The sequence below is a fragment of the Pochonia chlamydosporia genome, chromosome 2 (genome assembly GCF_001653235.2).
Source record: "Pochonia chlamydosporia 170 chromosome 2, whole genome shotgun sequence".
Classification (NCBI taxonomy): Eukaryota; Fungi; Ascomycota; class Sordariomycetes; order Hypocreales; family Clavicipitaceae; genus Pochonia; species Pochonia chlamydosporia.
The window spans coordinates 1,984,639-2,000,234 of NC_035791.1; the positions used below are offsets into that span (position 1 = coordinate 1,984,639).

The 15,596-nt window shown below is 49.6% G+C and overlaps 4 protein-coding genes across 4 annotated transcripts; 1 reads left to right on the forward strand and 3 right to left on the reverse strand.

The window, feature by feature from the left end:
• Window positions 1–8,025: 8,025 nt before the first annotated feature.
• On the reverse strand, window positions 8,026–8,304 carry VFPPC_15554 (hypothetical protein; the record flags this gene model as incomplete). The annotated part of the gene is made up of 1 exon (XM_018293307.1): window positions 8,026–8,304. The coding sequence occupies one exon, from the start codon at window positions 8,302–8,304 to the stop codon at window positions 8,026–8,028; it is 279 nt and encodes a 92-aa protein (XP_018146760.1).
• A 1,316-nt stretch (window positions 8,305–9,620) lies between these two features.
• VFPPC_02727 (isochorismatase domain-containing protein 2A) lies at window positions 9,621–10,426 on the forward strand (the record flags this gene model as incomplete). The annotated part of the gene is made up of 4 exons (XM_018282330.1): window positions 9,621–9,654; window positions 9,744–9,759; window positions 9,812–9,865; window positions 9,922–10,426. 4 exons carry the CDS (start codon window positions 9,621–9,623, stop codon window positions 10,424–10,426), a joined length of 609 nt encoding a protein of 202 aa, XP_018146761.1.
• A 324-nt stretch (window positions 10,427–10,750) lies between these two features.
• VFPPC_02728 (ubiquitin carboxyl-terminal hydrolase 19) lies at window positions 10,751–12,653 on the reverse strand (the record flags this gene model as incomplete). The annotated part of the gene is made up of 2 exons (XM_018282331.1): window positions 10,751–12,408; window positions 12,461–12,653. 2 exons carry the CDS (start codon window positions 12,651–12,653, stop codon window positions 10,751–10,753), a joined length of 1,851 nt encoding a protein of 616 aa, XP_018146762.1.
• A 1,614-nt stretch (window positions 12,654–14,267) lies between these two features.
• VFPPC_02729 (GDSL lipase/Acylhydrolase family protein) lies at window positions 14,268–15,247 on the reverse strand (the record flags this gene model as incomplete). Its single annotated transcript, XM_018282332.1, has 4 exons — window positions 14,268–14,831; window positions 14,886–15,010; window positions 15,086–15,182; window positions 15,242–15,247. 4 exons carry the CDS (start codon window positions 15,245–15,247, stop codon window positions 14,268–14,270), a joined length of 792 nt encoding a protein of 263 aa, XP_018146763.1.
• Window positions 15,248–15,596: the final 349 nt, after the last annotated feature.

The following is a 15,596-nucleotide window of genomic DNA, read 5'->3' on the forward strand; positions in this document are numbered from 1 at the left end:
CGATCAGGAGTTTGATGAAGCATACTTCCAAGCTCATCTCGGCCTGGGTACCAGAAAACTGCAGGAATTTGTCAAAATCATGCCAGACGAAAGCGATAACGCTTTTGTATCACTGGTTCTTAGCCAATTGGACAGCGATTTCAATAGTGGCTTTCAGCTGTCCACTGGATTGAGTATGGAAGTCTTATGGAACACTTTCAGATCCATCCCAATTGCCACAAAGGCTGTATTCGACCGATCAAATGAGCTCGATCAACTAGCCACCAGATTTGATGCCCTCCGATGGAAAGCATCCGCTTCCATTTCCGACTTGGTCACAGCTCAGCAAACTCTGGTCAAAGCTTACAAGATTGTCAGGGATGGCTCGATTCCAACTGAACAATTGGTGAACGATCTCACTGTGGCAATTGAGGATCTCGAAACTCGGATCGGACATGAATCGCAGGAGACAACGCCGTTCTTTGCGACTGACTTTGAGCATCTGCGACAATTGTCCATGCTTCGATCTTTGTCCAGTGGTTCACAGGCTCCAGAGCTGGACAACCAATTAGTCATTTTGTCAAACGTCCATACCAAGGCTCATATGACACTTGCTAGTGCTTCCAATACCGCGTTCAATCTCCAGTCCTTGTCATGCATGACGCACCAGAACATCTTCACTTGGGATGGCAAATTGACTACCTCACTCTGGGAGAAGCTTCATAGTCTGAAGAATGTCAACCTGAACTCCTTAGCTCTTCTGGAGACGGAACTCCCAGTCATTGGACAACAGTTTGCCAGTTTAACCCCAGAAGTCTCGACCGATCCCCTTGATAAGCTCAATGAGTTGCTTTGGACACTGATTCTGGATGCTTTTGGTGCCCACAACTCGAAATTGAAGGAAACCCTAGTGGCTATGTACTCCTTGGCCGAAGCCAACATTAACTCAATATCTTCGCTTGCTCTGGGTGAGCTCAATGCTGGCGCCCTTTTTGATGGCCTGCTTCAAACAATCGACATGGTCCACCTGCAACAGGCTACGGCGGATCATTTCCTTCCCTCTATTGTGGGAATTGTTGCCTCAAGGGCCATGCCAGATCAAACTGCACACTTCTCAGCCCTTGCTTGGCTTCAGTTCAGTATTGGATTGGTCAAACTCTACGTTCCTGATCGAGTATTTGACCCTCAGCTTCAACCCAAAGTGGAACTCCAGTTCTTTGAACATCTCGCAACGTCTTTGCAAGGAAAGCTGGCCGCTTTGAAGGCTTTCCAAACTGGCTTCACAGGACAAGATACCAGTGCTAGGATTGATCTAATCCAGCTCCAACTGGATAGCCTTGGCCCACCACCCAAAGAAATCCAGCCTGTTTTCCGCCCTGAGAGATCTGAACTCCATCAACTTCATGCTGAATTCTCAAACATCTTGAAAACAGTCACCGGCTCGGGGATGTCCAGTATCATGAAGGGTCTCAAGTCAGATTCCGATGATGGTGTCAAGAGTGGTCTACAATTAGTTCGTGAAAACATTTCTCGGTTGGTAGATCGTCTTTCCTCCCGGTTTGAGGCCTACCAGGACATGGGACGGCCAACCATTAGTATACTTCGCTGTGTCTTGGTTGGCCTCTCACTTTGTGAAGCGTCGAAGGCTGCGATTTTAGAACCTGCCACCTTCCAACTTGCAGAAACCACACCTTTCTTCGGCTCGAGAACCCAAAATACTTCGCCCGGCCGCGGAGAGACAAAATCCTTTGAATTCCTAGGCTTGATGAACGCAACTGTGGCAGTCCATGGTCTTCAAAGCCTCTCCTCCGGGCATCGCGAGGCTGTATTCGAATGTTTCCACAGCTTTTATGACGATTGGAACAAGAAGTTGGATGCTGACAGAAAAGCGGAGGCAGCTCGAACTAGCTTGTATCGCTTCCGAGGCACGCTCGAGGATGAAGAGGAGTTTGACGCCATGGAGTTCAACGAGCTATTCCCAACTTTTGACGATGACGATTCCTCTGTTCGAAAAGATATTAAGCCAGACCAAGTCCGTGACACATCATTAAAGGTCGCAGAGGCCCATCGCAAGATCTTCTTCGAGCGACAGAATCCCCTTGATGCGCTCCGAGAGTCTTGCATGGCGGCCGGTCAGCGCATCGTCAATGAGCTACATGATAATGCCAACATTGACCGCACCATCAACTCGAAGATGTTGGCAAGCACGCTTCTTCTCTTGGGTGAGAAAACGGAAGAGCTACAAACATCAACTTCTACCAAAGGCTACAATTTCTACACCGACGCCAACTTGGCAGAAGCACGACAGTTAGTTTCCGTGGCTCAGCGCATCAAAGCCCGATTCCGTGAACTGCAGCTAGTAGACGAGATTGGTCATATGCAACCTTTGGCAGATGTGATTCAATCTTGTGACAAACTATTGGAACAAGTTCATGGAGAGCCATTGGCCAAACTCTTACCAAAGGTTGAACAGCTGCACGCCCATGTGTACGAATGGCAGTTTGGTGGATGGGCCAGCAAGACTTACGCAGTGCTGTCTCTCCACAACTTGCTTACTGACACTGTCATTCGTTGGCGACGTCTTGAGCTTTCAACATGGGCAAACCTCTTCGATATGGAACAAAAGAAGTGTCAGGATGACGCTTACTCTTGGTGGTTTGTTGCGTATCAAGTCGTCGTCGCGGTGCCTCTCACCATGGTGGATTCGCGATCACAAATGCGAGACTATGCCAAGTCGCTGATTGAGAATCTAGAATTGTACTTCTCAAGTTCAATTGTTGGCCAGTTCAAAACTCGTGTAGCGCTGCTTCGCCAATTATTAAGCCATCTCAACATGTTGGCACAAGACTATCCTGCCTTGGATGTCATATGTGTGGCTGTTGACAACTTTGTGCAGTACTACACGCGGTATGAGAAGACGGCCGATGAAGCTATTCAGAAAGGAAGAACGCCGATCGATAAGACAATGAAAGACGTGCTGCTCATGGCAAGCTGGAAAGACACCAACATCAATGCTCTGCGGGAGAGCGCTCGCAAATCTCACCAAAAGCTCTTCAGACTCATTCGAAAGTTCCGAGCAGTTTTGGGTCAAGAAATGAGAATGTTCCTAGCACAGGGACTTCCGGATGAGAACGTCACCGGCGGAACAGCCAACGAATCGAAACCTATCCCATCGGAGTTGCCAGTTGTTCAGGTTGATCACTTGAATGCGGCGCTGCCTGGGTGGCTTCCCAATCATAGGAGGCTTGCCAATTTGTGGAAGACCATCTCGGTAATGAGGAGAATCACATACAGCCCTGAAATGTCAAGCAATGTGTCAAGTTTGATTTTGGATTTCGTCATGGAGCTCAATGCTTCCATGGTTGAACTGCGCAAAGAGACGCCGTCAGTTCTCAATGACGAAAATAAGGATCAAATCAAGCATCTCAAGACAAGAAAGCGAAAGCTCTTCGCAGATACATTGCGGGATCTCCGAACTATGGGGTTACAGCACAATTTGTCACAGGATAAGTTGGCGGAGCAACATTCACTTGCTGTTATCCTATCGTCGCTCGCAACGGTGACGTCCTCCGAAAATGTTGTAGCAAAGCAAGCTGAGTACTACTTGTACAAAACACTGGATCTTGCACCAAAGGCCAGGGAAGCTGCTCGCGAACATTCCGAGGATCTCACCGGTGCCGAGGTAGCTAGAAGCATAGGATTCGTCGAAGGCTTGGTCAACTTCAACCTCGGCCAACGTCAGAGCCTCGGAGCTGTTACACAATCCCAAGAAAGTTTGCAAAGAGCAGTCAAGGAGTTCAAGAATCTCGGGGACACTTCAAAGAATGACCTATTGGTTCAGCAAACACGGGACTGCAACTGGGCACAATCGCTTCAGTGGCTCGGCCATGGAGTGGAATTTGCGGCTCGCCTTGTTGAAATTCATGGGAAGATTGGCAAGGTTGACAACATTCCTGTTGTCCAGGAATTACGGCAGTGGGCAGCCCGCATAGCAACAAGGTCTGTTGCCGCCAAAGATCTTGTGCAATTGCCCGCCGGAATCAGCTCAGTGTCCCGCGACAAGATGAGAGACGAGGTGTTGGCGGACTTGGAGGAGATTGAGCAGCAAGTCAGTCACTTATCTGAGGCTCGTGCAGACTTGGCATTCATCCTTTCCCATCTCAAGGCTTGGACCCGAATTGAACCTACGAACATGGGGAAGATACTTCAAGACAAGAGACTTGATTCAATCGCCGATACTGTTTCTAGCCTGGCTGACACGGTACTGGTCGCTATCGAGAGTGCCAAAAAGAAGGGCGTCGCCGTTCCAAGAGATCAAGGTGAGCTAGGTTGGCTAACGAAACACAATGAATCATTCTTCGCCATGATAAGCCAGTTGCGAATGGATAACGTGGAGAGGACTGTTCGTTCCTGCATTCGCACGATACAGCAGGTTCAACTGAACAACGTGCAAACGAGTGCCGCTGTCATGTGCATAGTCAACCTCGCATCTCCTGTGCTTGACCAATTCCTGACCCTGTGTTCACGATCTATTGATCAGGGACTGGAGATGCACCATGCATCAGCACACATGGCGTACAATTTGACCAAGGCATTTATACAGATTGCTTCTCAAGGCTTCTGTACTCCTCAGGAAAAGTCGGAGGAATCATCAGGCAGTGATGGGCAGCTAGAGGCTGGCACTGGCCTGGGTGATGGCGAGGGTGCGGACGACATTAGCAAAGACATCCAGCCTGATGAGGACCTTACGGAGCTAGCCCAAGAGGCCAATAAAGATAAGAATGAAGAAATTCAGGATGAAAAGGACGCTGTGGACATGGCAGACGAAGAGTTGGAGGGGGAAATGGGTAGCGTTGCAGGGGAAGATGAGGATGATGAAGGCTCTCAGAAAGGTGATGAGGAAGAGGAAGAGGAGAAGGACATGGATGAAGAGGCGGGTGACGTTGACGATCTTGATCCTACGGCTGTTGATGAGAAGATGTGGGATGGGAATGATGATGAGAAGGCCGACAAGGACCAACAAGGAAACGAGGCCAAGGGTCAAACCCAGGAGGACGAGCAGATGGCAGCAGAAGAGGATACAAAGCAGAAAGATGCTGAGCAAGAGCCTGAAGCCAGTGAGGAGAAAGAACAGCAACAAGGGGAAGAGGAAGAAGCCGAGGAGGAAGGACAAGCTCAAGAAGAGTTGAACCGACAAGACCAAAATGTTCAAGAGAACGACGCACTTGAACTTCCCGAAGACATGGAACTGGATTTCGATGACAAGGAAGAAGCCTCTGATGAGGATGACTTGGATGACCTGTCCGATCCGGAGGGCGAAGCCGATGAAGCTGAAGAACAACCAGCAGGCAAGGATGACGCTGACGAAGATATGGAAGATGAGGCAGGACAGCAGTTGAAAGAAGAAGCTGGAGAAGGTGAAGAAAACATTAGTGAAGACGAGATTGACGAAGAAGAAGTGCCTGCTGGGATGGATGAAGTGAAAGAGGAAGTAGAATCTGACGTGGAGGAGGAAGCGGACGGCGAACATAAGGAAGAGCCGACTGAAGATGTGACGCAGCCTCCACAGGATAATGCTAACGCCGACACCGACAATGCCGCTCCTAGTGACGTCAAGAGCTCTGGGATGGATCAAAATCAACAGTCAATGGACGTTGACGACAAGTTCCAAGCCCAAGCGGCACAGCAAGAGCAAGGGGAAATGGGAGATGGAGCGGCTGATCAGGATACCAGTGCAGGTAACCAAGGCGCTACATCGCGGTCAAACGAAACGGTGGACAAGAGTCAACAGGAGGATGACGCCGAAGAATCCACAAGAAGTGATCCGTTCCGAAAATTAGGCGACGCTCTTGAAAAGTGGCATCGACAGAATGCAGACATTATGGATGCGAAACAGGAGGACACCACAAATCAAAAGGCAGAGGAGAGAAAAGATACGGAACAAGGTCGTCAGGAGTACCAGCATTTACAGAATGACGACACGGCAGCCGATACTCAAGCAATGGGAAAGGCTAACGAAGACGAAGTGAAACCCATTGACGAGTCCATGGCCATTGATGACGAAGACGACAAAGGCGATCCAACTAGCCATAGAATGGAGGAAGATGCTGAAGACGAAGTCAAGGAGAGTGCTGACAAGATGGATCTCGGCGAATCTGGCGAGACGCGGGAAGCAGAAACCAAAGAACCAGAGGACGGTCGAACAGGTGTACAGACTCGTCAAGGCAACTACAACAGAGAAGATACGCCATCTGAACCAGATGCTGGAGTCCCCGACGAACCAGAGAAAGATGAGGGACCAATCGAAGAGACATCTGAGCAGCTTTCCACAACTCACATATCTGATGAGCCACGAGGTCTTCGCGACTACGGGGAGTGTCTTCAGCAGTGGAGCGAGTTCCAGACCAAGTCCCACGCCCTTTCACTGAATCTGACTTCCCAACTTCGCCTTATCCTGACACCGTCGCAATCCACCAAGCTCTCGGGATCTTTCCGGACCGGAAAGCGACTGAACATCAAACGCATCATTCCGTATATCGCATCCAGCTATAAGCGTGACAAGATTTGGATGCGGCGTGCCATCCCGACCAAACGAACGTATCAGATTCTGCTCTGCGTAGACGACAGCAAGAGCATGGGAGAATCATCATCTGGAAGCTTAGCAATGGAGTCACTCGTCATGGTATCCCGATCGCTCACCATGCTAGAAGCCGGCCAAGTCGGCGTAGTCGGTTTCGGCGCCGATGTCTTTACAGCTCACGAACTCACCGATCCATTCGCCTCGGACGCCGGAGCAAAGGTTCTACAAAGGTTCAACTTCTCCCAGGACCGCACTGATATCGCGCAGCTCATTCGTCAGACCATTGACAAGTTCCGCATGGCGAGACAGCAATCCGGCGGCAATTCGGATCTGTGGCAGTTGGCTCTAATTCTATCAGATGGACTGACGCCGTCTTCGGCACATGACTCAATCCGCAGATTACTGCGTGAGGCTATGGAGGAGAGAATCATGATTGTCTTCATCATCATGGATGACACTGGCAAGAAGAAGGGCGATAGCGTGCTGGAGCTCAAGGAGGCCAAGTTTGTTAAGGGCGACGACGGGGAAAGCAGGGTGGTGATTGAGCGGTATTTGGATACCTTCCCGTTCCAGTACTACTTGATTGTACATAACTTGGAGGAGTTGCCTACTGCCCTGGCAGGTTTGTTGAGGACATGGTTTGCCGAGGTTACGTCTTGATTTGGGCATGGTGGATGATAGACCTGCATTTCGAGGAGTTTCACCTGTTTAGAATGATTTTGTTAGATTGCATTGCTGGGAGTTTGGCGCTAGTTATATGGTAGATATGGGACATTATGAAGCAATCTCGCATAATAAAAGTATTTCTCTATTGCAATGCCATCTCCACCAGTCCTTTGCTGCTACTTAAGCTCCCTTTATTGCAGTTGTGCGTATTTTGCCCCATTCGTGTACATTTTGCTTTAGTTGCAAGGCAATGTGCGTCGCAGAAAGAACCTCGCCAAAGGAGAACTTTGTTGAGCGTGAGTGAAGAGGAACTAATGGGTCAGGGCAGCATACAAGGACGTTTCAAAGATTCAGATTCATCCGCCATGCCTAGATATGAGCCGTACCACATTGAGAGTAAATTTTTCTTTCCAGTTCCCCTGCTTAGAGCAAGATACTAAACCCTAGCCTAAGCGTTCTTGTGCCCAAAAATACCATGAGTCGCAGCATCTCTCTCCTTCTGCGCAATATTCAACGCTTCAGCTCTAAGGATATCTTGCTGTACAAGAACGTCTAGAAACTGCATAGTCCATTCTTGGCACCGCCTAGTATTAACCTGCACGAGGTCAATTCCCTTCTCATGCTTACCCGAGCATCCAAAACCAAAAAGGAAAAATAGAGGGGAGGAAGAAAACGAACTTACACCATCAACAGGCTTACGGACATCTTGTCCCCTCGGAGGAGGCTCAACCGTCGCAGCAACACGCTCCATTGTGCTTCTCGACGTATTTTCCCTGATGGCACTATTTGTAGCGTCACACTCATATATATTGGACGTGTTGACAGACCCAAGTAGGACCAGCTTTCTCCAGGTCCGGCTCCGTGCTGCACTCAAAGTTCCGTTTGAACTCGAGAGCATAGCCTGCCATTAATGGCTCTCCCACCACGTGGATGACAGTTCCTGTGCAGGACATCGAACGGTAGTCTTGGCTGATGGTGGTTCTTTCGCAGTCGACGTTTGGGATGAAGATGCCGAAATGAGCGTGCTGGGCCTTGGACTGGCGGGAGAGGGCGAGATAGACGGAGCGTGTTGTTGCCATTGGGTTTAATGGTGAGTATGTCTACTGTCTTATCGATCAAGGGCTTTGCAGGTTTTAATGGTTGTTATATGCGTACCCAACGGCGGTGAGTGCATCATTCATCTTGGTGGAAGTCACCGGTGTTGGGGGTGTAACCAACAGCCGCAAAAATTCTGTTGCAGAATCATCATTGTCCCTTTTGTGCATATGTTTTTCATCTGAAACATACCATGACGCATTTAATATAATGGAAAGACATATACACGCTTCTTCTAAGCGGGTTGTAGTCTGGTAATACTCGACTCACAACTTGGCACTCCAAGTTGGTTGCCATGACTTGCAGTAATTGCTCCCCTGCAAGTTTAAAACCCGTCAAATAGCATTCTATGCAGCTCATTATGGCAGTGAATCAATTCACTTGTATTGATACAGAGCGTAGCATTTTACGTGCAATACCGAAATTGAAGGGTACTTAAGTAAGAAATGCCCACATGCATCGCCGGTACAACTATGCTTTCTCTGAACAAAAGCAAATAGCTCCCAGGGCAGGAGCGACCACTTGCAACGAAAGAAGCAAGCAACCCAACATTGAACTACCTGAGTACTTAAGTATAGTTTCTCACATGGAAGGAAGGAACAAGTTGTGCCTCTCAGTGCTATGTAAAAGACAGCAACGTCAAGGTGACTCGCCGCCCGCCCTCACATATCCAAACCTCCATACAACCGTCGGACGCCGACGAAGCAACTCTAACTCCAACTCCAACTCCCCATTCCATCACCACATCGACCAACGGCAAACATCAAAATAACTACCAAACAATCCCTGCTACACCCCTATAACATCAGCTCAGCCCTCCTCCCTTACCTCGAAAAGCAAATTCCATCACCAAATCCGCAATCAAACCGCACCCCACCTCCCAGACAACCAATCGAAGCATCAACCAAACGTCACATCCCGATTCAAACACATACATATCAACCCGCCTTACCCGCAGCGCCAGCACCAGCACCAGCACCAGCATCAAAACTTGCAAAAAGCACCGTCAACTGCGCACGCCAAACAAATACAAAAACCCTCACAAACTCGCAATTCTAACCTGGGCATGAATTCACTTCGCTTGCGCACCAGCACCCTATCTCCAGCTCGCCTCGCCCCGTCATCATCTCGCCTCCACACTCTCACTCTAGCTCGTCCTCATCCTCGTCCTGATCCTCGGCACTTGGTTCTTGCCCCTCTTCGTCGAGCCGCTTCTACTTCTGCGACCGCCAACTTCGCCCCTCCGACATCGTCATCACCATTGTCTTCAAGAGGCTTCACTTTGCGCCAGACTCGCAACATGTCTGGTTCTACTCCCACTGAATTGCGGTTTAGTACGTTTCCATCCCGCCCGTCAATTGACTCCCTCTCAAATTCCTTTACACTCGACCACATCGTGCAATTGTCGCTAATCGTGTCGCAGAGAACCCCGCCATCTTGTTCGTCCCGACCAAACTACCAAACTCATCTTCGCCATACTAACACAATCAGGGTCTGCGACCTCCAAGAAAAGTTTCGCAATGCCATCTATGAATTCGACAGCATGTAAGATGTCACTGTTCCTCTTCTATTCTACCCATTACAATCACTAACAATCGCAGCGTAACAACAACCACCAAACTCCTCAAGTTCGCCAACGCCGTCAACATCCCCGTCCACGCGACAACCCAAACCGCCGCCAAACTCGGTCCCACCGTCCCCGCCCTCGCTTCCCTCCTCTCCTCCACGCCCCTCGACAAGACCAAGTTCTCTATGCTTATCCCTCCCCTGGCTGCCGCTCTGCCACCTGGTTCGCGCGTCGCTCTCGTCGGCATCGAGTCCCATATCTGCATTACCCAGACAGCCTTGGATCTCCGCGACGCAGGACACTTCCCCTACGTTATTGCCGATGCTGTGAGCAGCTGCAACAGGACAGAGGTGATTATTGCCTTGGACAGATTGCGCGCCGAGCCGGGTGTTACCGTGACGTCGTCGGAGAGCTGGATGTACGAGTGTATGGGGGACGCTTCGAACCCAGCTTTCAAGACGCTCATTGGCGTGGTCAAGGGTGCTGTTTCCGACACCAAGAAGGTGCTCGAGTCATTGCCGCCGACGTCCAAGATTTGAGGGACATAGAGGGACAAGAAAAGAGCAACCAACCACATAGATTATTTTCTTTGTTGTGTCGTGTATTTGCAAAAATACCACCCTTTCACACGGTTCCGGGAATATAATGCCATGCATCTTTTAGTTACAAAATTTCTGTTTATATTTAAGCTACACTACCTGCATGTCAAGGCAATGCCTGTACTTGTTGTTTCTGGCCCGATTCTGTTTCGTCTCGTTGTGAATGTGAATTACCTCCTCTACATGTCTCACCAACAGTCGATGGCATGTCATTGAATAAAACAATGGACAGACAAACTTGGAGCAAATTAATACACACAGCAATTACTCTCGCGTCGCTGATATTTTCGACGGCTTGCTCGTCGGTGTCATCCAAGAGAATGCAGACGCCACTCCAACCGGGTTGGCTGATCGAGGGAGCGTCGCCCCTTTTTGGTTCTCTTGATTTGCACTCTGCGTCTTGAGCTCTGCGCCCGAGCTGACAGAACGTTTGACATCCCATCGGTTGACAGCACCGGCCCCGGCACCACTTTCACCATTCAAGCTGACCTGGCTCTTGCGCCTACCCTCACTGGACGATTTGGGCGGCAGGGGCGGTTCATACGCTGCCCCGGTTCGGGCAGAGTTGGAACTGGATTTCAAAGGCTTCAGGACTTTCATGTTACGTCCACTGCGACCTGCTGGTTGGTATCCGCTCAACGGCCCGGTTTCTCGATGCGTCCCTTCAGGCCCAGCGCCTGCACCTTGTCGCCACGAGCCCCAAATACCCGTCGAAATTGATGATGATTCTCGTCGGGACGACTCTGAAATGCTCGATTCATCTCTACCGCTCGTTTCAGAAAAATTTCCGTCTCGTCCGTGGTTGTCGATATCACCGCCGTGTTCAGACGTTGCTTGCCGTTCTTCTGATTTGTGAGACTCGCTACCTAAGCCAACAGGCGATATTGGTCGTTCAGGTTCGCCTTTGTCAAGTTGTGTTCCCGGGGATGGGGCAACAACTCCACCATTATTCGATGTCCGAGCGTCTCGTAGAACGAATGGTGTCGCGTTCGCGTTCAACTTTGGCTTTTCCGGCGTGATGCTTGTCGTGTATATATGTCGGAACGCATTTTCATCCTCGGGTCGCACAAATGGAACTCGGAGCCGCTCTTGTTCGTTTCCGAATAGCACCATAGTGTTTTGTGAAAAGAGTATATCCGCAGAATGGGCCCTTAAGGCGTCACTTCCGATGTAAATGCGAATACCCCTACGATCCCCACTTACACCAGATTGCTCGTTGCCAGTGATCTCAAACGCAACTGCCATGGATGGCACCGCTCCAGTCGAAGTTCCATTACGGCTTCCTTGGCGTGTAGCTACTGCTTCAGCCAGATACACGTTCAACCTGATTCGATACACGCCGTCGGCATCTCGTTCAACTTCGTCCAAGAGATCCAGCTCCTTGAGCAACGAAGAATCAACGACAGACTTTTGGGAGCCAGTGCAAATGTCCGCGTACAACAGCGTTCCATGTGCAAAGTTTGTGGTGAGCCAGCAACGAACGATGGATGGCACGGTGCCTAGCACATAAAGAGACACTGGTGGGCCGGTTATCTCGAACGATGACGAGTCATCATCACCACCTGCATAGTTGGTATCCAATCCAAGGCTGCTGGCACGACCCGAAGCTACTGAGTGGTGCGAGTGAACTGAATGGCCGGCAGAGCTGTGTCGTCCATCGGATTTGTGGGACAAGGTGCGTTCCATCATAAGGCCGCTGCCAGGTCGCAATGGCCCAAAGTCTCCCGAGTGTCGATTGCTTTGACCGCCCCAACTCGAGCCATGCAAGGCGCTTTCATCGAATCTGACACTATTAGCTCGAGAAGCCGCACCACGTCGCACTGGCTCTTCTTCGGCTGGCCCAAGATGAAGCGAGCCGAGCAATTGCTCCCCTTGCTCGTCCAGGTCGTCAAAAACATCGTTGTGCGGTGTTTGGACCGGTCCTGTAGAGTCGTAAGTGACAATTATGTGAACTAGTCATAGCAATCGACGTACCTTGATGTGGTGTTCCACCCAAGACGCCAGGAAACGGGGAATTCCACACCGATTTCAAAGCTGAATCATCCGCATTGCGCTTCTCGAGCCTCAATAGTCGCTCCGCATGATTGCTCTGGGTATATTGAACTTGCTTCACCTCCATCTGTAGGTTATACAGATCTTCGCGTGAGATAGGGAAGCGGGTATCCATTCTTTACAGAAAGCTGACAAAGAAAAAACAAGACCCCATCAGGTTTTGTCAGACAGGAGCAACACACCAGTGTCTTGGGCCGCTTGGGAAGCTCGCGAAGAACAATGAGAAACGAATGAATGAATGAGTGGTGGCTGAATGAGTGGATAGACTGCTGTGCGGGCTTCTAGTGAATCAACTTCTGCCAGCCAGACAGAACAAATTGCTCGGAGTACCAACAGAGTCGCTTGGTGCCTGGCTGAACTCCCTTTTACTCTTCACGGCTCCTCCCCGCGCATCGCCAGTTCGAGACCCAACAGTGGCCCTGCGACGGCGACGGCTTTGTGCACTCGCACGGCTGTAGAAGATCCTGTTATGCTGACAACTCGGATTGACGAAATATTGATCTTTTATACAAAAGGAGTTGTTGGAAAATGAAGATGGTGTCAGCTAGAGGCAAGACGGACTCGAGATATGCTCGTTTGGTGGCTGTAACTGTTGAGTGTTTGGATATGCAGAAAGTACTAGACGCAATATTTCGCCGGCACAGTATTTTGATTTTCAAATCGCAGAGCCTTGCTAATCGGAGTTCGTTCGTAACTGAAAGTCGGCTAATAGATGGACTCGTGGTTCTAGTGACTGTCGGAGTCGCTGCAGGTGAATCAAACAGGAACTGCGCCAGGGGACGAATGTCGTAGCGCAGAAAATGGGATGTTGAGGTAGCCGAGGGAGAATTTTGAAAAGTTTCAAGCAGGCTGAATACAGGCAGACTCGCGTGTTGACGAGTTTTAGGGCACAAGACGCGACGACCGCAGAGTTGGAGTTGTAGCACGGTCTGGAGATGGAGGGATGAAGTTGAATGACGATGGGCTAACACCAGGACAGCCCTTGTTCATCAATGGCCCTGGCACTGGCTGAGATGGTCAACTGGTATGGGGTCGCCAGCTGACTGTGGCCAAACGCTGCCTGCCCAGCCTGCCTGATCGCTCCTGCTTCTTCTGACCCCTACAGACAAAGCCGCGCTAGACTCTGCTTGGCAAGTGGTGAAAAGAACTATTGGCAGGAGCGGTTCCAGAAGACGCAGGTTCCTGCTGCTTTGCACTTGATGTGATACAAGAAGGTTCTAATCTGAATGTAATAAATTGATTGCGTTTTGTTTCGAGGAAGGCTAAGAATTGCAAATTGGCTGGCTTTTGTTTCGAAAAACTGCAGAGACAGTGCAAGAATTCTGAGATGTGACAACGGAAATCCTGTTGGGTGGCCCACGTGGGCTGGGAGTTATGAATTGTTGAATTGCACATGTTTGAGGTTTATGCCAACATATGCCAATCTGCAGGTACTGGCAATGTCCACTTACAGCGACTCAATTCGGGCTTTGGGGGTGCCAAGACGTCGTTTATCAACCAGTTGACCTGTTTTGTTATCAATGTTGGAACAGAGACTAAATTTTATGCCAGGCCCAATATCGCAAAATGCGGCTACACCCAAAACATCATCACCCTACCCCTAGTTTAGGGGTAGATTTTTGTTGCCCGACCAAAATTCTTCTATTACTGTAAAACGCGGGTTTTGTCTATCTGATGCCCTTTGGCTCATGGCTAACAATGTACCAGATGATACTCCACGCGCCGCCGCCTATTTCTCGAGAGGGTTCAGCACCGTCCAGTCAGGGAAAACATATCCAGTTTTATTAGTACGGTCCTGAGGGTCCCATTCCTCTCCAATTCGGCATTTCAGTTGCTCGTAAAGTACCTTATATGCCTCGCAATTCATATGAAGGCCGTCTGGAAGAAGGATCTCTAAACCACCCTGCTTGCCGTTCTCAGGAGAGCCCAACCAGGGTCCGCCTTTTGTGTAATCCTGTGGTGTCATGCTGATAGCCTTGTCCATGAGGGCTTGCCACAGGTCGACTAGTACGACGCCTGGGTTCTCTCGGGCAACTTCTCGTGCTTTTTCTGCGTATGAGGCTGTTGTGGCTGATGACCGAGTCGCTCGAGAGTGGCCGCATCTCATGTCGACCTGTTTCAACTTGATCTCATTCAGTGGAGGAGGAGTTACCAAGAGGATCTTTGGGTTTTGCGCTTTAATGCTCGGATGGTTAATGATCTTGATCAAGTTTTGTTTGTATTGATCAATGGGGATGTGCTGTGATGTGGTTGGAAGGGGTAGCGCGGCATCATTGGCCCCCAACAGAACGACCTAGAAGGAAGGGTCAGACGTATGTTGAGATAGAGACAATCACGGATTTCATACCAAATACTTAATCTTTGGAGACGCAGCTGTTGGTTCTGGAAAAATATCAGAGAGATACTTGACAACATTTGCAGTAGTCCAGCCCGAAAAGCCACGGTTCACAACGTCCAATCTTCGAATGAATACTGAGCGTGGAGTTAGCATGAGTACAAAGCCAAAAAAAAAAAAAAATTTTATAATAATAATTACTTCTCACTTACGCGACTGGAGTTCTGCCTGCATCGAAAACCCATCCTGAGTGTTAACAGACTGCTGCAATAGCGAGTCACCTAGCAGAACAAGCTGTGGATAAGATGCCTTCAGTCCTAGTCAGCGGAGTGGCCTGTAAGCTTGGCTTTGCTTTATTTTTCACTCACAGCCATTTTCTCAACGATATTCTGCACTGTATGAAGAGCGAGGGGCTGTTTTGATTTGAATCGCGCAGCTAGATTTTGAGAGTCTTGTTGCTGGTCTTATAGATGTAAGGGAGATTGTTGAAACTTGAGCTACTTGGTCTCTGGTCGGTCCACTTTGGCGGAGCAGCGGCTGATGGTTTAAATAGGCTGATCTTACACCTTGTTCACTAAGATCAAATACAATTGGACATGGGACATGGCTCTGCATCACGTCTTACAGCTCTGAGCTGTGCTCGTGTGCGGCAACCAGCTGTGAAATGTAATAAGTCGGATTGACAGTAGAGGCACAAGCCAAGGATATGGTTGAACAATTTCT